This window comes from Hipposideros armiger, unplaced genomic scaffold (assembly GCF_001890085.2).
Source record: "Hipposideros armiger isolate ML-2016 unplaced genomic scaffold, ASM189008v1 scaffold_9, whole genome shotgun sequence".
Classification (NCBI taxonomy): domain Eukaryota; kingdom Metazoa; phylum Chordata; class Mammalia; order Chiroptera; family Hipposideridae; genus Hipposideros; species Hipposideros armiger.
Genome location: NW_017731359.1, coordinates 4,029,268 through 4,051,389, shown reverse-complemented (window position 1 = coordinate 4,051,389; position 22,122 = coordinate 4,029,268). Strand labels below are relative to the sequence as shown.

Here is a 22,122-nt window from a genome sequence, read left to right as displayed (position 1 = left end):
AGCAGGTTTGCGGTTCTACTCTGCCATGTGGCAGCTGTGTTACGTTGGGCCATATTTTTCACTCCCATGTTCCTCAACTTCTTCCTCAGTAAAATTAGGAGTAATAGTAGTACCTACTTCAAAGGAGCGTTGAAAGCATTAAATAGATGAATTCACGTAAAGGTGCTTAGGACTTGGCCTAGCATATTGAAAATACTAGGCCAATGTTAGGGAATTTCACTGTCTTTTTTATTGTTTTTATTTGTTATAATAATATTCCATGATCCATATGACTTCCAGCAAGTATAGTTAACTGTCAGTAAATATAGATTCTTCATTCATTTTTTCCTTTTTCCTCTTCAAATTGGGAATTAGAAAACAATTTAAGCAAATGTATTGGCATTATTTTAGTCTTCAAATATATGATTTAGATACTGATGTAAAGAGTTAGATGCTTGATACAGCTCTTACAGATTTTTTGCTGTTAGCCTTCATGGCTCATTAGTCTAACCCTGTTTTTTCCTCAGGCCTGAGTAAAACTCACTCATCTTGAATCTTTATAACTTTGTTAGGGCCTGTCCACACATAGTACAACTTTGGAGCCTTAAAGAAACTTAACATCAAATTGGCATGCCAGACATTATAATTTAGTCTAATTACAAAGGCAGCCCAGCTATTCAGTAGAGCTCCCATACTTCCTTGATTTAATTACCAACTTCCCCAGTTTGCAACTTCCTGGATTCTTGGAGCTGAAGTTATTGTTAGTTTCCATCACAATGAGAGGTCTCACATGAAACAACTGAAGCACCCTGCTAAAAGGTAGTATTTTCCTTCTCTTCAGTTTTTACCTTTCTCATCTTTGTGTAGTGGCGCTGCAAACAGATTGGCAGTTATCTTTCTTATAATCAGAAGGGCAATTTCCTCTTGCCAAAACTCTTCTGTTAACCATCATTGTTCTTTCAAACTAGAGCTTCCTCCACAGGTTAATACATATTTTTATCTTCTTTTCAGTGTTTCCAAAGAACTTATTTTTATAAATGTACTTTGAACATAGTTTGTAAAGAGTCAAAAAGTTTACCCCTTGCCCTACTTCTTACTCCCTCACAGTACCAGTCTCCAGAGATAATCATTTCCCCGCCACTACCCCTTCTAAGTAGTTTCTTCTAGCAGTTACCGCTCCATTTTTTAAAAAAATGCTTATACAGATCTCTCCTGGTTTAAACATTTTTGGACATTATCTACTCATTTTCTGTATCTTGGATGAGGATTTAGCACATGCACACACGTGCACATGCATACGTACACATGTCTCCCTATATATCCCTTTTCCCCCATCACAATTTTGGCTACAACATTGGGCATTGTTTGCTGCTGACTACATGGATATTATTTATTGCTGAGCCCAGTTCAGCCTTCCTTTCTTATTTATGTGTTTGCTTAGTTTTCTGTGTAATTATTGCTGTGTTTTCCAAATAATCCAACAGCTTTATCAAATACATGTCACTTTTTGCTCCACCTTTGTTCTCTTTATCCAGACTTAAGCTTTAACATCTATCAAATTCTCTTTATCCTTGTTTGTGGGTTACCTTTTTTACTCCTTAACTTTAGTGAGATTTCAGGAGGAAGAAAATACAGATGTTTGTTGTCATTCTGCTCTGTTTGAGTGCAAATTCTTTTTACATTTTCACCTCTTAAAGAGGCCATGCCCCTTATCACAGATTTTTAAGAAACTTATATTTATTTATATGGGATAGGTAAATTCACAGTTCAAAATTCATAAGGTACAAAAAGATACAGAATAAGAAGTCTCTTCTCTCATATCTAACTCTGAACACCTCATTTCCTACCCCAGAAACAACCAATATCATTAGTTTTTTGTGTATCCTTTCAGAACTATTTCATGAGTGTGTATTTCTCCCATGTACACAAATTGTTGAATTCTGTAGGCATTGTTTTGTACTTTGCTTTTCACTTAACAATAGAGTTTATTCCATATCAGTTCTTTAAAAGCTTATTTTTTTTAATATGGATGCATTGTATACCATTGTATGAATGACCACAACTTAATCAAGCTTCTATTAATGAACATTGAATTTGTTTTCAGTTTTTCTGATTACAAAGAGTGCTACAGTGAATGATTTTGTACATAAGTAATCTTCTACTTGTGGTAGGATATCTTTTAGGATAAATTCCTAGAGTAGAATTTCTGGCTTACCACAGAATTTAGATTTTTAAAAGTAATAATTTTCTTACCAATGCAAGACAGAGTCTGTGAAATGTGAAGTGCTTGATTTGTTTTCCCATTGAAATAACAAATCATTTTCTCACTCTTTCCACTGTCACCCTGCAGGGGCAACCCACACAGATTTGGATGCAAAAGGAAGCTGATCCTTTGCTCTTGGCAGTAAATTTCCCTTTACATTTAAGATGTGCTATATTATTTTCTCCCTTTTTCTTCTATTCTAAAAACCTAAAAGGGTAGATACGAAGTCTTTTCTTATAGTTGTTTGTAACAACTTTTTGACATATAACTCACATACCATACAATTCCACCCACTTAAAATATACAGTTCAGCAGTTTTTACACAGAGTGTGTAACCATCACCACAATCAATTTTAGAATGTTTTTATCATTCCAGAAAGAAACTCCATATCCACTAGTACATCCCCATTTTCCCCCAACTGCCACAGCCCTAGGTAACCACTAACTCTACTTTCTGTCTATATATTTGCCTATTCTGGACATTTTATCTAAATGGAATCACACAGTACGTGGAGGTGTGTGTTTCTTATAGTTTTTTCCACAGAAATACCTGAGAGGTTTGGATAGGTGATTTCCAGGTCGATGTGGCGTTTTGGGGAGGCAGGTGGCTCTGTCGACCCAGGGGAATGAGGCAGGTTAGTTTTGAAGTGGGGATGACTTAGCAGTTTCCTGGGATAGAGCCAGTCTGCAAAGACATTTAGAATCCGACTGTCTTTCTGACAATTCAGGTGCACTATGTGAAGTGAGGCTACACCTAAACTACGGTCACTGCTGAAGGCCTGCAAACCCACTGAGCACCATGCGAGGCATCATCTTGAAGTCAGCCTTGTTTTGATCAGAATACGTTTCTGGCTTTGTAATAAACATCATTGGGAGGAAGAGAACAGTTATTTTACAAAGTTGACTGTCTCTGTTTTGTTGCATGAAGTGCTTTTATTAATGTTTTTTAAGTTCATTTGCCTATATCCTATGCTTTGCCCCAAAGCACGGGTCAGCATGCCTTCACGAACTCTTGCCAGTTTGCTTCACCTTTGCCTGCTATGTATTTTATCTGTTATATCATGTCTTGAAACGCATAGTCATTTTCCTGCGATCAGAGCAGGAGCAGCTGCTATCTCTCACACAATCATTTTCTTCTTCTTGCCAAAGAGATTGATGTGTCACGTTTCCTTGAAGTCTGTGCTGACCCAGAGATTACCTCATTTTCAAATTACAAAGGAATTATCAAGTGTGAGGGGCCAAGAGTCATATGACGGTTATGGCCATGCTTCCTCAGTTGCCAAAATTCAGAAAACTCTTCAAATAAATGAAAGCCACCACAAAAAAACTCATGCCTTTTCATTGTTACATAGTCTTAACCATCATATGTGATTGTCTTCACTGTTCGGTGTAACAATGAGGAGGGAACTGACCTTGTCCTCTATGGATTTATAAACTCATAGGTGGCAACTATTTTAGAAGGTAAAATTCAAACAGTCAGAAGGCCATTTGGCAGCAGTCTGTGGAGCAGGCCGGCAGGAAGATAAACAATTGCTAACATGGGACTGTGGGAAGCAAGGAAACTACTTTGTTATTGGCAACCTTTTAATGCAAGATTGGGAGAATTTAAAGCTCCCTGGTGGAATGAAAAGTTTAGCATTATAGGAAAAGTTAAAAAACAAACAAACCTGAAATTAAAAAAAAAATCTGAAGAAGGCTGTGTTAGGATTCCTTTGGTTGAGAAAAACATCCCAATGGCGTATGCATAAAGGATGTTCATTGGCTTATGTATCCAAAGACTCTGGTGGATAGAAGTACAGTTGGATCCAGGGGCTGAAAGCACGCCATCAAGTCTCTGCCTTTTCTCCTGCCCTCTCTTGGCTTGACCCTCTTCTGTATTGGCAATATTTTTGGGTGGACTTGCTCCACATGTGGCCACTAGCAGCTTCAGGTTAATAACTTTAACAAAAAAGAAAAGAAAAAAGAGCTTATCTCCCAGCAATTCCAGTGTGGGCTCCAGGATTGAATCTTATTGCCCATTCCTGAGCCAGTCCTTGTGGTGGGAGTGGGATGGAGTATCCTAACTGACCAGCCTGGGATGTGAGTTCACACGTGAAGGAAGAGAAAGGGGGAAGTTAACTCCACTCAAACCACATAGCCTGAGCGTGGGGAAGGGATATTTCCCAAAGAACACCAGGTGGTGTTACCAGGAGAGAGTAGACGCCGTGTGCAACCAAAATGCCTGTCTGCGGAAGAGAGGAAATCAGGAGCTCATTCGGTTTTGAAATGTATAGCGGGATGATATGCTCAGAGAAGTAAATAACTGTTCTCTGCTCAAGATTAATGACAGAAAGTAGGCATAGGGGCTGGCCGGGTGGTGCAGTTGGTTAAGAGCGTGAGCTCTGAGCAACAGGGTCGCTGGTTCGATTCCCACATGGGCCAGTGAGCTGTGCCCAAGCTGAGCTGCCAACGGGCGACAAGATGGCTCAGCTGGTGAGAGTGCATGCTCCTAACAACAACGTTGCCAGTTTGACTCCTGCACGGGACCCCCCCCCACACACACACACACACACACAACTAGATTGAAAGTGTTGACTGGACTTGGAGCTGAGCTGGGTCCTGGAAAAACACAATGTTCCCCTTCCCCAATTCCCCAATAAAAAATAAATAAATAAATAAATAAATAAAATAAAAAAAGGCATAAACAACAGGAGAGATTTTAGTAATAGATGTGTTTTAGAAAAGCTAGATATAGATTAAAGTTTTCTGAAGCATATCCCAATTTTCCACTGATTTCCATTACAAAGCTATAACTGTATTCCTAAAAGGAAACAAACGCACCTGATTTTTTAGTTGGGAACTTCTGATGGAAAGTAGTTATGATAGATACAGATCTATAATATGTATGAGGGCTTGTAATGTATCAGCAATGCAACGTCTACCAGAATTGCAGTTACCAACCACCAATTCACTTTTCCTTCCGGGGCTCTTTCAAAACTTGGAAGCTTTTCCCTTTCTTTCCCTTAGCAAACAATTCATTTATCTTTTTCTTAAGCCACAGATAGTTTTCCTATGCTAGGATGTCTCTAACTCCACCTTGGACCTCCAAGAAGTTTTCCATTGTTTTACATAATAGAGCTAACTACAAATGCAGGGTCACATTTTGCCAGCAGGGAAGCTGTCTAATTCAGGTCCTGCCACAGCCTGAAACTCCCTTAAGAGCAGAGCTCCTGTTTGTATAAAATTGGAGGCCACATAAAAGGAGCTGTGGCTTAAGGCCACATGCAGAGACTTCCCAGGCTTTTCGGAAGTAATGAAAAGGTAGGAGTGGGGAGGGCAGAAAAGAGAATGGGCACACAGGTGTAGGCCTCAGCAGGTAGACGCCTTTGTGTAGATCTGATTTATAAGAGAATGGAATCACAGCCTATCACAGAAAAAACGGTATGTAGACTTTGCCTGCAAGATTGTCAAGTTTAAACAGGAGAAGGGTAAACTCAGGTGAAAAATAATTATAGATTTCTCAGGCATTTATGTGATTCCTTCCCCATCTTCTCTTCTTTAATTCCTGAAATTTATATCAAGACTGTATTTTTGAACCATTCATTCATTCATTCATTCATTCATTCATTCAACAAATAGTTACTGAGCCCCTGCTATGTGCTGGCACTCTTCTCGGCATGAAGCTACAGCAGGGAATAAAACAGTCCTTGACTTTGTCGAGTTCACGTTCCAAGGAGGAGAACAGTCAGTAAAGAAGCAAACGTATAACATGTTAGGTAATATTAAGCTCTGAGAAGAAGAATGAAGCAGAGGGAGAGGGATAAAGAGCAGTAGGTGAAGGAGGCTGCCATTTTATATATGATAAAAGTGATATGTGAACAGAGATGTGATGAGGTTTGGGGAGCAAGCCGGGAGGTTACCTGAAGGAGGAGCAGCTGAGGCAGCGAAGATGCAGGGCCTGCAGCAGCTTGGTCTACTTTAGGAGCAGTGAGGACGCCCAAGTTGCTGGAAGACGGGACAGGGGGGAGTATGGTAAAAGATGAGGTCAGAGGCAGCAGAGGCGGGAATTGGGAGCTGCTCATATTCAGGGGAGAAGAAAAACCATTGAGGGATTTGGGCAGAGGCCAAATAAGGGGCCTGGCTTATGTTTTAATTAGAAAGTTCCAGCTGCAATGAGGGAAAGGGTAGAAGCAGAGCAAGTTAGGAGGTCATTAAAATAAAACCAGGCCAGAGATGATGGACCATTATCCGAGGTCGAGGTGGTGAGAAGCGTTCTCATCCTGGATATATTTTGAAATCCATATTTTCTTCCTTTGTTTTTTTTTTTCTTTCCCCTTCACTACTCTTTAGACGTATATAACCTTTCCCATCCTCTCCCCCAGCCCCAGGCATGGAATTTTATTTATATGGCTTTGAGAACATGGGCTTTATTTCTGGTCCTGTCTTAGGTTACATCTCCCCTCCTCCCGCCACCCCTCTAAAGTTGGCTTGATATGGAGGTGGTCTCAGATAATGATAACACTGTTGCAGATTATACCTTTAGGAGGCACTGGCATGATGGGAGAAAGAATCGGCAAAGCCTAGGAAGGAGGACTCGAGCAGAATCTTTTCTATTTCTGACCAGGGAACTCAGCCATAAGCATATGTCTACTATATGTCCTGCCCAGAATGCTCTGAAGATCTTTCCTTGTGTAAATTGCTCTCGTCATTGACAGTTTTGCAGAGAGAACTCGTGCTGGAATGGAGAACTACAGCAGAGACAGGAATCAGTGCTGTGCTTCAGGCTGGCGTGTTGGCAGGGACAGTACTAGTCACAGAACCTTAGAGTCTCAGAATCGGAAGGATCTTAGAAGGCATTTAATGCAGTCTTCTCCTGCTGTTGTGTGAATCCCTACCATGATGTGTGATCGTCTAGCCTCTGCTTCAAGAGACTGTAATCCATAGATCATGGACTATTGGTGCTGGAAGTGATCTTAGAGATCATATAAGGGCTGGGACTAGAAGAATTCAGGAGTCTGACCCATGTAATTTCCACTCACTATGTTGTCACTCCGAATCTAGGGCAGCCCTTGCTGGTAGAATTATAGAGATGGGTTTAAATGTCTATGTGTTCATCCCATCACGGGCTGTCTGGGTTTATTTGCCTTTCAACCCTAACCAGTAATGAATTCTTTCTTTTTATTTTCCATGCCAGGGGTTGCCCTGCTCTCAGATGCGTACCCTGAGAAAATCCTGCTTGGCCTGTTGGCTCAGTATGACTGTGGTAAAGACAAGCACACTCCGGAGACCAGAATGAAAGTTGGGGAAGTCCTGATGCGAGTTGTCAGGGCATTAGGTGAGTTTTCTAGTTCTGCACATCTGGACAAGGGGGGAATCTTTATGGCTTTGGAACCAAAGTCTGTATACCTGGAGGCTTGGTGTGCCAGCACGGTGAAGGCAGGGAGGCCCCTAAACGTCCTACAATGCATAGGACAGCCCCTGACAACAAAGAAGGATCTGGTTCAGAATGTCACGAGGGCCCCTGTTGGCACGTCCTGTTCTAGAGCTCAGCTGGGCCATTCTGTTTCTGCTTTCACATCCCTTAGCTGTGTTAGTTAAATCCAGGACTGCCACATACAGTTATGCAGGTTGTTCACAGCTGTGAAAACTACAGGAGGCATCATTGGATGAATGGCATGCCCTGGAGTTACGTGACACTCAGCCTGCAGTCGTCCCGGTGGCCTTGACACATCTCAGTTACAGTTGAGATTGCCATCTCACTGGAGAGTTTGAAGCCGCATTCATTCCTTTCTGTCATGTATTTACAAATCTTTTTGCATGTGGAAGCTTCTGCACATGGCTAATTTGATGTGTCTTCTACCAGTCTTAGGAGCATGATTTTTAGTGGGTAGCCTTTTCCAATATCTGCTGAAGGTGGGAGTGTGTCCTCGTTAGAGCCTGTGGCCACCTTTGAAAGGATTATATATGTCCCCTACCCCTGTTGTCTTTCCTTTTACATTGAATGGACCATAACAGGAACTAAAGTGTATTTTTAAATTATCCCTTATATTTAAGGGGCATTTTATATGCTCTGCTAATATTTATTTCTCATTCTAAGGAAAAAAAGATTTTTTTATTTGTACGTGGTGCTCATTTGAATCTTGAGCTTGGATCAGAAGTCATTGACGGAAAAACACTTCCCACCTTTGCCCATAGGAATATCCAAACATTGTCTGAATTCTAATTTCCTGCTTTTGTCAAGTTCTGTATCATATAAACTTCTGAGTTATTTGGTAGCTCTTCCTAATGCTCCAAGTGTTTTATGTCTTGAATATATTTATTTTTTCTTAATCTTGGGGGTGGGGGCATCGATGTAGTTTAGTTCAAAAACCTTTTTGGAGCAGCGACTGAATGGCATGTTCTGTGCCAGGGGCTGGAAGTAGGAGCATGAAAAAGCCACAGTCTCTTCCTGAAAGGAGCTTACAGTTTAATAGAAGTCAACTCATATACAAGTCATCTCCATAAGGTGACCTGCTGTGGAGGGGGAGGCCAGTAGAGGGTGTTGTGGGGGGCACACGGAGGAAATAGTCTTGTCTGTCCATTTTCTCCTTAAGACCCTGAATGTGACAGTGTGCTACAGGATACATCAGCTCCTCGTCATTATCACAGCACAGCAGGGCAGTTTTTGAAAAATGGCTTTTGTATGATAGCTTTCAGAGATTTTCAACTCACAGCATTGGCCTGAATTAAGGTAAAAAGGTAGGCTGGATGTGTTAATAATTGGGTACCAGCCTGGGAGTTTGGCATTCATAGATTTCAGCAGCAGTACACAACAGTCAAGGATTAGAGCTCACATATTTTCAAAGGAGAAATTTTCAGCAAAATTCAGAGGATCAAATAAAATGCTTCTTGCCAAGTTTGCCTAGGTTAGCATTGGTATAGTTCAGTTTAACAAATATTTATATTTAGTTGGAAATACTAAGCTGACCTGAATTGCAGGTTGAATCCCAGACTTAATAACTTGTTTTTTTCCTTCCTCCTTTTTTTTCTTCCTCATGTCATTTTTTTTTGAGAGAATGTAACTTTAAAATCTATTTATAGACGTTTCCCGTCCTAGTTGTATCAGTAATACATGGTAACTTTGAACAATTTGGAGGATATTAAAAAGTATTTTAAAAAACCTAAAGTAATCACTGATAGTCTCACCATTCAGAAGTAACCACCCCTTGTTTATGTTTTGATGTTTTTCTCTCAGAATTATGATTATGTATATACTGCCTTTTTTCATTTAACATTATTTATAAGCACTTTTCCATGTCATTAACTATTTCTTGAAAATATAAGATTTATTGGTTGTATTATAATCAATAACCTAAATTTATCATGTTTTTATTTAATTATTTTCTAGAAAGATACTGTTGTTTAATTAGGTTGTTCCCAGTTCCTTTCTTTATGACGAACTTTATGAGTACTGTGAGAAGTGTGCTACTGATTATTCTTATACATAGATTCCCTTTGATGAATCTTTGATTCATAGGATTGGTTCTTACAAGGGAAATTACTGGGCCAAAGTATATGCATGCTTTTTGAGGCTGCCATTTTATATATGATAAAAGTGATATGTGAACAGAGATGTGATGAGGTTTGGGGAGCAAGCCGGGAGGTTACCTGAAGGAGGAGCAGCTGAGGCAGCGAAGATGCAGGGCCTGCAGCAGCTTGGTCTACTTTAGGAGCAGTGAGGACGCCCAAGTTGCTGGAAGACGGGACAGGGGGGAGTATGGTAAAAGATGAGGTCAGAGGCAGCAGAGGCGGGAATTGGGAGCTGCTCATATTCAGGGGAGAAGAAAAACCATTGAGGGATTTGGGCAGAGGCCAAATAAGGGGCCTGGCTTATGTTTTAATTAGAAAGTTCCAGCTGCAATGAGGGAAAGGGTAGAAGCAGAGCAAGTTAGGAGGTCATTAAAATAAAACCAGGCCAGAGATGATGGACCATTATCCGAGGTCGAGGTGGTGAGAAGCGTTCTCATCCTGGATATATTTTGAAATCCATATTTTCTTCCTTTGTTTTTTTTTTTCTTTCCCCTTCACTACTCTTTAGACGTATATAACCTTTCCCATCCTCTCCCCCAGCCCCAGGCATGGAATTTTATTTATATGGCTTTGAGNAGTGTCACTGGCCCTCATATGTGGGATCCGAACCGGGGCCCTCTGGCGTCCCAAGCCAGTTCTTAACCATCGTGCCACTCGGCCGGCCCCTATGCATGCTTTTAAGGCTCTTGATATTTAGCCCTTCAGAAATGTACACTCTTGTCAGCAATGAACGAGACTGCTGATGCCACATAGATTTCTAACCCTTACCAGACATCTCCAAAATGTATACCTTTGCTCCCAGAATGAATGGAGGAGCCTATCAGAGAATGTTTTTGGGTGGGTGGGTAGATGAAGGGAAGGGTGAGAGTGGGGAGGGAGAGAAGGACTGATGGATGGAAGGCTGGACGCATAACTCAATGAACCCATGATTGCCCTAGAAGAGTGACTCAGAGCTGGTTGTGTCATTGTGATATACAAAGATACTACTTTATTTTTAGAGGCAGAACATAATCTTCTAATCAGCAAGCTCAAACAAGTTCCCCTTCACTCTAGATTAGAAACTTCTAAAAAATGAGAGCAAAAATAGAAAGCTAATATTCATGTTGATTCATCTGAAGAGTTTACCTTCAGTGAACTCTGTAGGGAAGATCAGGAATTAATTTTTGAAATGAGGAAGGAGGAGAGAGAACCAAATCCCAGGTCTCTGTTGGAGTATGAAATGGCAGGTAGAATGACAACTGGGAGTGCTGGGGCAAAGCGGCTTATACTTCTACTTAGAAGGTGCCTTTTTTGGGCCGGCCGAGTGGCGCGTTGGTTAGGAGTTGGCTTGGGACGCCAGCTCTGAGCAGCAGGGCTCCAGTTCGAATCCCAAATGAGGGCCAGTGACGCTGCGCCCTCTATAGCTAAGATGGTGAATAATAGTTCGACCTGGAACTGGGCTGCTGTGAGCTGCCATCCAATGGCCAGCAAGCAACTGCTTCATCCGGGAAGAGCACAATGATAATACCAACATGGGCCAGTGAAGCAACATCCTCCACAACTAGACTAAAGAACAAAAGGACAGCAACTTGTCTGTTCCCCTCCCCCAATTCCCTAATAAAATCTTTAAGATAAAAAACAGAAGGTGCCTTTTGTGAAATTACGCTATATTCCAAAAGAAGGGTAGGTCCTGGGCTTTAGGGTGTATTGTATTTCTACCTCTTACAACCTGTAAAACACCCTTATTTAATGTGCTTTATCAACTCTTCTTCCATATCGCCTGCTTCATTTTTATGTTTTAGTTTAGTAATCACTTTGCCCCCTCAGAGTTCGTTCAAATGATAAGCAACCCATGATCCCATCTAGCTCCAGTGTAAAGCCCGTAATCTGATTTTAGAAAACCTATCATCTGTCTAGAGAGGAGCAAAGTCAGCCCCAAATTCTGTTCTGACAACCACCCTCTTCTAGCCAATTGTAGAAAACAAGGGAAAACAGAATAATTGGGTTTGTCTAACAGACTACTGTGAGTTCCAGTTGGCTTGGTCTGGAAATTAAGATGAGAGGAGGAGCTTTTAAACAGCTGCATAATATTTTGTAGTATGGTTATACCATAATGTACAACATTTATTCAACTACTCTGTGAATCGAAGACAAGGAGAGATCAAGATGTCCTTCAACACCAAAAACCCAAGAGAATGTTGAAAAAGTAAGTGAAATTATTCGATCAAACAGGTGAGTGACTATTAGGGAAAATATCTGAGGGTCTGAACATTTCTTATGGTTCCGTTCAAAGCATTTTAAAACAGATTTTAATATGAAGTGAATGAGCGCGAAATTTGTTGCACGCGTTTTGACTGTTGAACAAAAGCAACAGCATTTGTCAATTTCATTGGAGCTGCACGATCATGCCACTTCAGATTCCAGCTTTTTAAGACTCGTCATCACGGGAGATGAAACTTGGACCTATGGTTATGATCCTGAGAGCAAGGTTCAGACTTCTCAATGAAAATTACCCAGTACTCCTGTGTGAAAAAGCACGTCAATCAAGATCTAACATCAAGGTGATGTTAATTGTGTGTTTTGACCTTGATGGAATTGTACAAGCTGAGTTTGTACCCAGGAACACTACAGTGACCTCTGAATATTACAAGGGCTTATTAGAGCATTTCAGAAATGATGTGCGTAGAAAACGGCCTGAGAAATGGGCAAACGGTTTCATCCTCCGTCTTGTCAACATTCTGTGTCACACATCACTTCTGGTACGGCAATTTCTGTTAAATAAAAGCATTACGGTGTATCCTCATCCACCTTATTCACCGGATCTGGCACTGTGCAACTTCTGGCTCTTCCCCAAAGTCAAAAGGTTTCAGGACATCAAAGCAGCCACGACAGTGCAACTAAACACGCTCACAAAAGAGGACTTCCAGAACTGCTTCAGAAAGTGACAAGAATAATGGGATAAGCATGTTGGAAGTGAGGGGGAGTATTTTGAGGGAGATTAATGACAATGTATCTTTTACTGTAATAATTTTTTTTTAACATTCACTGTATTGTTTGATTACTGTGTGTATGTGTGTGTGTGTGTGTGTGTGTGTGTGTGTGTGTTTCTCTTGAGTAAATACCTAGGAGTGGAATTGCTGGGTCATTATAGAACATATATAAGAAACTGCCAAACTGCTTTCTAATGTAGTTGTACCAATTTACATTGCAACCAGCAATGTATGAGAGTTCCAATTGCTCTGTATTCTAGCCAACACTTGGTATCAATAATTTTTTTAGCTTTTAGCCATTTGAATGAGTCTATAGTTTGTCTCATTGTGGTTTAAATTTGTATTTCTCTCATGACTTAATTATTTAAGCACAAGTCTTTTCATGTGCTATTTTCTATTCATGTATCTCTTTCATGAATTAACTGTTCAGATCTTTTTTTCATTTTTTCATTGGATTATTTTTCTTTTCATTGAGTTAGAAGAGTTCTTTGTATGTAGTGAATACAAGTCCTTTGTCAGATATATATATATATTGCAAACATTTCCTCCCAGTCTTTCTTAATGGTGTCTTTTGAAGAGCAGACATTAATTTTTTTCATTAAAATAATATTTATTATAATATTAAGTAAATATGTAAAAACAAAATTAAGTTATATATTTTAGCTCATTTACAGCTTTAAAAATACATTTAAAATTCTAATGCCAACAGAAAATCAAATTGATGACATAATTTTAATGTGATAGATCATTTTTTGCTAAAACGAAATCACTGCCCACAGGGTGAACATGGTTCTGATGTTAGGGTAGGGAACTTTTTTTAGACGAGCATACCCAAATTATTGTGTGCTGTATGATGACCCCTTACTCCTGTATCTTCCCTCTGTATAAACTCTTGCCAAACCCTTGGATTCTGAAGTCAGGCTGCCTGCATTCAAACCCCAAGGCTGCCACTTTCTGAATCTCGAATGTGTGACCATAGGCAAGTTACTTAACATATCTGTACCTTGGTGTCCTCGTCTGTAAAATGATCATAATAATATCTATTTCGTAGTGCTCTTGTGAGGCTTACAGCAGTTATTAAATGTAAAGTGCCAGGTATATAATAAGCAGGTATATAATATTACCTTTTATTACCTCAAACTCTATGTAGTAACTCTAGGGACTGAAGCCTCAGGCCAATGGGGAAACTAGACAGTTGTGGGTAAAATTTCAACTTCCTCAGGAAAATAGGAACTAAACCCAAACCAGGCTTCCTGCATAAAGCCAGGGACCAGGTTTGTGCTAATCCACACACACAATAATGAAAGCTATAGTTACCACTGGGAACAAACTTCTCTCTTGGAAGATGGATGAAGACACACTCACCATCAGACCCTGCTCATTGGTGACTAGGACTAATTTCTAGTAATTTCCCAAGGGTGAAAACCCCTGAAAGGAGTGTTTGGCAGAGGCATGAAAGATGGGTAAAGAAAGGAGAGCCTGGAGCCAGAGAGACATAAGAAGCTGTTGTGGTATTCCGAGGCACAAAGAGATGAAGACTTTGATTAGAGGGATGTCTGTGAGAATGGTGAGAAAAAGTAGATATTATAGACAATTCAGAGGAAGAAATGAGAGACTGTCATTTTTTTTTTACATTTAGAGATGGAGATAGAGTTATAATCCATCCAGCAACTGTTATTCAAATAGAATTGTTGAGAAGCTCAAATGAAATAATATTGGGTTGTCGGAAAAGTCATGGAGTATTTTTTCTATGTTTTTCGTTACAAAAATGCGTCATGACTTTTCCAACAACCCAATATATATTAAATTATTTACAAATATTTGAGTGTCATAGATACGAGGCCTGACAGTTAAGTTCGCGAGCTTGTTGCGATGATGTTGCTAGCCTTTTTTGCTATCAGAGGGATTATTCATTATGAATTTGTACCAACTGGACAAACAGCTAGCCAAGTTTATTATTTGGACGTGCTGAAAAGGCTGCATGAAAAAGTTAGATGAAAACAACCTGAAATTGGGGCAGCTGGTTAGCTCAGGTGGTTAGAGTGAAGGCTCATAACACCAAGGTTGCTGGTTCAAGTCCCACATGGGCCAAGAAGCTGCACCCTCCACAACTAGATTGAAGATAGCTACTTGACTTGGAGCTGATGGGACCTGGAGAACACACTGTTCCCCAATAAAATTTCTTTAAAAAAAATAAATAACCTGAGCTTTTCGCCAACAATTCATGGCTATTGTATCACGGCAATGCACCGGCTCACACGGCACTGTCTGTGAGGGAAATTTTAGCCAGTAAACAAATAACTGTATTGGAACACCCTCCCTACTTACCTGATCTGGCCCCCAATGACTTCTTTCTTTACCTGAAGATAGAGGAAATATTGAAAGGAAGACATTTTGGTAACATTCAGGACATCAAGGGTAATATGATGACAGCTCTGATGGGCATTCCAGAAAAAGCATTCCAAAATTGCTTTGAAGGGTGGACTAGGCACTGGCGTTGGTGCATAGCTTCCCAAGGGGAGTACTTCGAAGGTGACTGTAGTGATATTCAGCAGTGAGATATGTAGCACTTTTTCTAGGATGAGTTTGCAAACTTAATTGTCAGACCTTGTATATTTAGCACTATATTCCTGTAGTGTGGTTGTCAAATACCAAAGTAGAGAGATGGGATTATCTATAGTGGCAGTCACTGGGCAGGTAAAAAGGAAATTGACATACAGACATAATCTTGGAATACATTTTGCCTTTCTTTATTAGAGGTATGTACTGTGACCTTGGAGTCATAGCCTCCTAAATTTTGAACTTGACTCACATTTAATAGCTATGGACAAGTTACATTTTGCCTTTCTCTATCAGAGGTATGCACTGTGACTGTGGAGTCATAACCTCCTAAATTTTGAGCTTGACTCACATTTAATAGCTATGGACAAATTACATAACCTCTCTGTTCCTTATCTGTAAAATGAGGATAATTACAATAACTACCTGATTGGGTTGTTATGAAATTAAAAAGATTATACATGTGAAGTGTTTAGAACAGCATCTCTTATGGTAAGGGGTGAATAAATATTGGTTGTTATTATTTTCTTGTTATTTTTGAGTGAGTACATCGTATACCTTCATTCCCCCAAGGCAAAAACCAACCTCGAGTAAGCAGCTCTTCAGATGAGTACCATGTGTGATCACTTGTCCTTTTCCAGGATACAAATCAGTTGATCACTCTCTGTTAATCACTTTATACGCATGTTTTCACATAATCCTTGAAATGGCCCTACAAGTTGATTCTTCTTAGTATTATACCATTTTATAGAAAAAGTAACAGGTTCAGAGAAGTTAGCGAGTTCCCCAGGGTCACATTGCTAGCCTGCTGGATCAGGGACTGAGAGCCAGATCTTTCGGATTACAAAGATTGTGCCCTTAGTCACAACTGTAACAAATAAATGGTTTGTTTTAACCAAACTTATCATTTTCGTTAATGTGGAAACTGTAAAGCCAAATTATATTATGAAATTAGAAAATCCAGCGTCCTGATGTTAGCATGAACTCTTAGAGGCAGAATGTACATTGGTGACTGCAGTAGCAACAGGAAATGAATTTCTGTAACAAAAAAATCAAGGGGCTTTTAAGTTGGCAAATTGCAGTAGTTGACAAGCTATGACCCAGCCTGCCGCCTGTTCTTCCCCTGCCCCCCCTTCTGCCGCCTGTTCTTATACAGCCTCTGAGCAAGGGGTGGTTTTCACATTTTTAAATAGTTGGAGGGTGCGGGGAGCAAAAGAAGAATGATCTTTTGTGACATGTGAAAATTATATGAAATGGAAATTTCAGTGTCCATACATAAAGTTTTATTGAAACAGTCACTCTTACTTGTTTATATATTGTCTGTGGCTGCTTTTGCCCTAAGCTAAGTTGAAAAGTTACAACAGAAGTTGTGTGACCTCAAAGCTAAAACTATTTACTGTTTGGCTCGTTACAGAAAAGTCTGCTGACTCCTATTCAACAGCACCTCATTGCTTGCTTTTTAGGGAGTTTCTTTGGAAGTCACTCATCTCTCCAAATCATTCTTAAATCCTTTTCCTCCCAAATCAAGATTTGTATCCTACGTTAAGCAGCAGAAATCTTACCTTTTATAATTAGATCTCTTTAAATAGATTTCAGTAGATATTTCTTTTCTGAAAATCACTAGCTGCAAGACTCATTAGCTCAGGAGATATAAGATGCCATTAGCAGAGGGTCCTTTTTTTAAAGGTAACAATTATAATGAATGTTTCAGTGTTTTAGTCTGCTATTCTTTTTATTTTCAGCCTCTTCATCATACTTTTGTATTCTCATTTCACTCCCCTGTTCCAATTTAGAGTAAATAAAAGCTTGAATTGGGGTTCTTCAATGTATTTGCGAAAGGACACAGGACCAGGAAGCACCTGATTTTCTCTTTTTTTTGCAAGTTTTGAAATAGAGTTTTTGTTCATTTTGACTTAAAATCTTGCCAGAGAGTCAACCAGCCACTAACTGAAATATAATATTTCCTTTAGAAAGAAATTGTACCTCAATTTTCCTTTTGCTGTACCTGATCTAGTAGAGATTGATTTCATAACACCTGAGGGATATTGTGTTAATGACTTAAACATGGATTTATATTCTCAGGCCACAGGCTTCTTGATTTGTGTTTGTCAATATTATGAGGCCAACTAACTCTTGGGCATGCTTTAACGAGTTTGAACATTTATGTAGCAAATTAAATTAATTAAGCCACTGGAATGGTTTTAATATTATACTTTCATCATTACAAAATTGTGAAGAGTTGCCTTTATTTAAAATATTTAGTTGGGTTTTTTTCTTCTTTCATCTTTTAAAATAACTTACCCTAAACCTGGAACCTTTTCTTCCTTGTGATCACATTTCTGGGCTTTACTTTGTGAATTCTACCCTTCAAGAAAAGTCAGCCATGTTTCTGAAGCCTATTACTGTCTCAAGCACACTGTTCAGGAGAACTAATCTGTTTCTCTTGTTAGTAGCACACTAGGGTGGAGTCAGTTATTGCACATTTTCCTTGTAGGGCGACTTTGTGTAAATTAGAAAGTTTATACGTTGGTTAAACCAATCTTGGAGTTCAATGAGCTGTAGAGATGGAATGAGTAACCTAAGTTAATACCTAACTGTGGAAGTCTTGGCATCCAGTTTCAAACTGTTTCTATTTCTGTGTTACTTTAGTTCACTGAGTTGCCAAAAATCCATTGGTACAAAGCATTTCCTGTACATTGTTTTGCTTTGTCCAAAAGATATTTATCTGTGGTTCTTATTTGCACATCTCTGTTGTTGAAGACACGGAAAAACATTCTTTTACAAGTTGAAGTGTAAAGTAGGATCCCTACCTCTCCTTTCAGTGCCCCTCACCTCTTTTTTTCTTCTCTCCTGCCATTTAAAAGTTCACTCTACAGTTTCTTCCTTACCCAGACTTGACCATCACTAGAAAGTAATCAAATTTCTGGGATTTTTGCACCTTCAAATTCTTTTCCCAGCTTGTAAAAAAGAGGAAGCAGGTATATTAATATTTACTAAAGGGTGGATGACAGCCTCCTATTGTGCTGCCCTTCTTGGGGTGATTTTGCATTTTTAATAGGAGGCTATTTAGTCCAAAGAAATAAAATTCTAATGATTAAGTAGACTCTGAGACAATACAATTTGCTAATAGAAGAAATATTTGGAGGCAAGAAAGTCCCTCTGGCTGGCTGTCTAAAACATACCTGGTATGTCACTTGCACCAACGGTTGTCCCATTAACAAGTTTCTTTTTGTTTAATAACTTGTCTCATAGGGATCTTCCCATGGTCTAAGCCTATCAGAATCTGCCTATATACAATTAGCATCTCAATCATCCCTACTTATGTGTGATGAGGAATAATGAAACCAGAACCAGGAAAGAGACGTCTAAGAGCCCCTGAAACTCATAGCTCAGGGTCAGTATGAATGTGAAACCAAAAACAGGCCATCAACGACTAGCCTTAGGGAGAAAAGTGGGCCCTGATGTTTGAAACCATAGGGGGAAATCTCTCCAGGGACTACCCAGCATTCTTGTCCCGTGACTGTTGTGACCTGCCTTCCTGGCAAGCCCGATCAAGACCAGGAGATGGCTTTTGCTCCAACACTCTGCAATGACCTAATATGTGCATCAAGTGTACGGGTTTAGCCGCTTTCACAAGGCCATTTATCAGTCGTTTCCTACTGTTAGGAAATCGAAAGTGTTCAGCTCCTTTCATTTTGAAAACGGTAAAGAAGAGGGGAATTTTTTTGTTCTCTTCTTCAGGCTAGAATTCATAGGATTCCAGCCCTTAAAAAAGAAGATTAAGTAGCAATTCTGGGTTTTGCCTGTGGAACAGAGGAACTTATTCCCATTCTGCCCTAATGCTTATGTACTGTTTTAAGACATGTCACTGGCTTCTCTTCCACCCATGCCTTATAAGAGTAAACAGAGAAAGATGGAAATTGCAAGGACCATGAAATGTCAGAGATGCCGGGGAATCATTTGGCTTCGTTTATGTCCTTTGTTTTAGAACGGAAGTTCCTGCTGATTTTAATAGAGAGCCAAGTAAGTGTCCTGATGGCAGTAGAAAGAGCCCTCAGCCTGGGAGACAAAAGCCTGGTCTGTCTTAACAGTTACTGTGTGACCTGGGATTGGCCTCTTTTAAATTTTACTTTACTTATTTATAATACAGAGCTAATAACATTTTTTTGTACGTACCTTAAATTCTTGGGAGGCTCAAATAATAGTCACACAAGTGCTTTGCAGAGACAGAGGCTTACAAATGCACACAGCATTGCTTTATTCCACAGCATTTCGTGTCTGGGGTGTACTGTAGCTACATATTTATCAACTAAAATCTCTCCCCTGTTCATAAAGGGCTATGGGGAGAAGGGAAACTGAAATCAGAAAAGAGATGATTTCCCCAGTTACATGGGAAATTCAAGGCTGAAAAGTAATTGTTAATAGATCAAAATTTACCTATGCATTTTTTTAATGATGAATTTCATCAAAAATTAATTGCATTTAAATTATTTAATTATCTAAATGGCTTTTGGAGAGGAAATCCTGCCTGTCAATATCTGCCATGTCAATCTAATCACTTCCTTCTGACCTTGACAGGAATTATAATCTCTGTTGACTCTGGTCCACACATGACAATAAGTTGTACTTGTGAAATATTACAAGAAACCAGTCATTCTTCTACTGTGTTTCTTTAAGTAGTGAAGTAGTGTTCTAGGCCCTGAAATTCAGGAAAAATGAATAGATGTTAACAAGGACACAAAAAAGTACCGTGTTCGGTCTATATTTCGGCTCCTATTTCCTCATTCAGCAGGGATATTTCTGTGAGGCCATGTGGCTTTCCATGATGTCACCCCTAGGGACCTATTCACTTTAGCTCCCAAATAAATGGGAATCCAAGATGGGAGGAAAAATAGTTCCTCTGGATCCCTTTTTTCAGTAACTGATTTAGTGAAGTCAAGTGTGTTTGTATCATTTAATCTTTTTGTACGTTTGCTCATTTTTCTTCCCAAAATGCCTAATATCAAAAACAAAGTACAGAAAGTACTGCCTTGGAGAAAGGAAGAGCATACTTGAACTGGTTAGATTACACAGGGGAGTTAACACTGTAATTGAGATCTCCGTCTCTGCTTGAATCTGGTCCATAGAGGAAATGAAATAAAGAGCAAAAGCCTCTTTTTTAAGATTTGATTGGACATGATAAAAAGGCTGGAGCACAAAGGTTTTTAAATATTGGCAGTAGGTCTGAACTATCCCTAGGTTCATGTTTGTCAACTGTGATTTGGTGCATCCATTTCTATAGATGGGATGTTAGATGAAATGGCTCTAACTATTATATGTGTAAGGACCTCCGAGTCTAAATCTTCAATATTTTCTGGACTCTTTAAAGAGACTTTAAATTACACCAATATATATGTATTTTTAATGAAGCAATGAAAGTTAATTTAGAAGGTTTTTTTTTTAATGTTATCCATTAAACTACCAGTTTTGAAGTAGTAAACACTGAAATTTTTTTTGGCACCATGTTTTACTGACAAATAAGGAAGTAAAGAACTGGCAGAAGCAATGCCATTCACAGAGTAGTGGGAAAGCTCTGGGTTCTGCTTGACTGGTGGTCAAGGACCCCGTTCCTGTAGTGGGCATGTCACCAAAGAATCCGGATGTTGAAGGGAGCAGCCATTGTGAATTGTCTGTGAGATTCGTCCCCAAGCCTTTGGTCTCTGAGCTTTTGGAAGGTGGAGATGTGTGTGTTTCATATCAGATTCTACCTACACACACATACTTCTTCTCTTCTCGTATGGGAAGGTTTTTATAAAAGTTTATTTTTTTCCAGCTTCATTGTAAAATAGATTCATCAGCCTTCCTCCTACTCCTCCCACTTTCAGAACTTACTTTAAAAAAAAAAAACCAGCTTTATTGAAATATAATTCATTTACCATACAATTCACCCATTTACAATGTGTAACTCAGTTGTTTTTTTGTTTTTTGTATATTCACAAGGTTGTACAAACATCACCATAATCAATTTTAGGACATTTTCATTTTCATCATCCCAAAAGAAACCCTCTACCCATTACCAGTCAGACAGCCGCTAATCTTTCTGTCTCTAAGGATTTACTTATTGTGGACATTTTCTATAAGTGAAATTAAGTGAAATTATACAACATTTGGTTTTGTGGGTAGGTTTTTGTTTTTTTGTTGTTTTTTTTTTTAGTGACTGGCTTTTTTCATTTAGTATCATGTTCTCAAAGTTTATCTATATTGCAGCATGTATCAGTACCTCATTCCTTTTTATTACCAAATAATATTCCATTATATAGCTAGATCAGATTTTTAAATCAGCTATACCAGGTGACTATACCAAAGGGTACACTGCTAGTGATCAGAAATAGAAAGGGTCAAATCACAGAGGGCGTGAAATTAAAGATATGAACAATAGGAACCAGATAATGCAAAATGGTACAGCCACCTTGGTAGCCAGTTTGGCAGTTTCATATAAAACTAAATATACTCTTACCATATGATCTAGCAATCATGTGCCTTAATATTTACCTAAATGAGTTGAAAATTTATATCTGCTCCAAAACTTGCACATGATTGTTCATAGCAGCTTTGTTCATAATTGCCAAAACTTGAAAGCAACCAAGATGTCCTTCATAGGTGAATGGATAAATAGATTGTGGTGCATCCAAACAACAGAATATTTTTCAGCACATAAAAGAAATGAGCTGCCCGGGCCGGCCGAGTGGCGCGATGGTTAAGAACTCGCTTGGGATGCCAGAGGGCCCCGGTTCGGATCCCACATATGAGGGCCAGTGACACTGC

The 22,122-nt window shown here is 39.3% G+C and overlaps 1 protein-coding gene across 1 annotated transcript in view; it reads left to right on the top strand.

Annotated features, from left to right (window-relative positions):
• TANGO6 (transport and golgi organization 6 homolog) overlaps positions 1-22,122 on the top strand; it is a 175,971-nt gene that overhangs the window by 97,136 nt on the left and 56,713 nt on the right. The window contains exon 15 of the mRNA XM_019653763.1: positions 7,416-7,556. Within this exon, the coding sequence (XP_019509308.1) occupies positions 7,416-7,556 (141 nt within the window). The remainder of the gene's footprint in view (positions 1-7,415; positions 7,557-22,122) is intronic.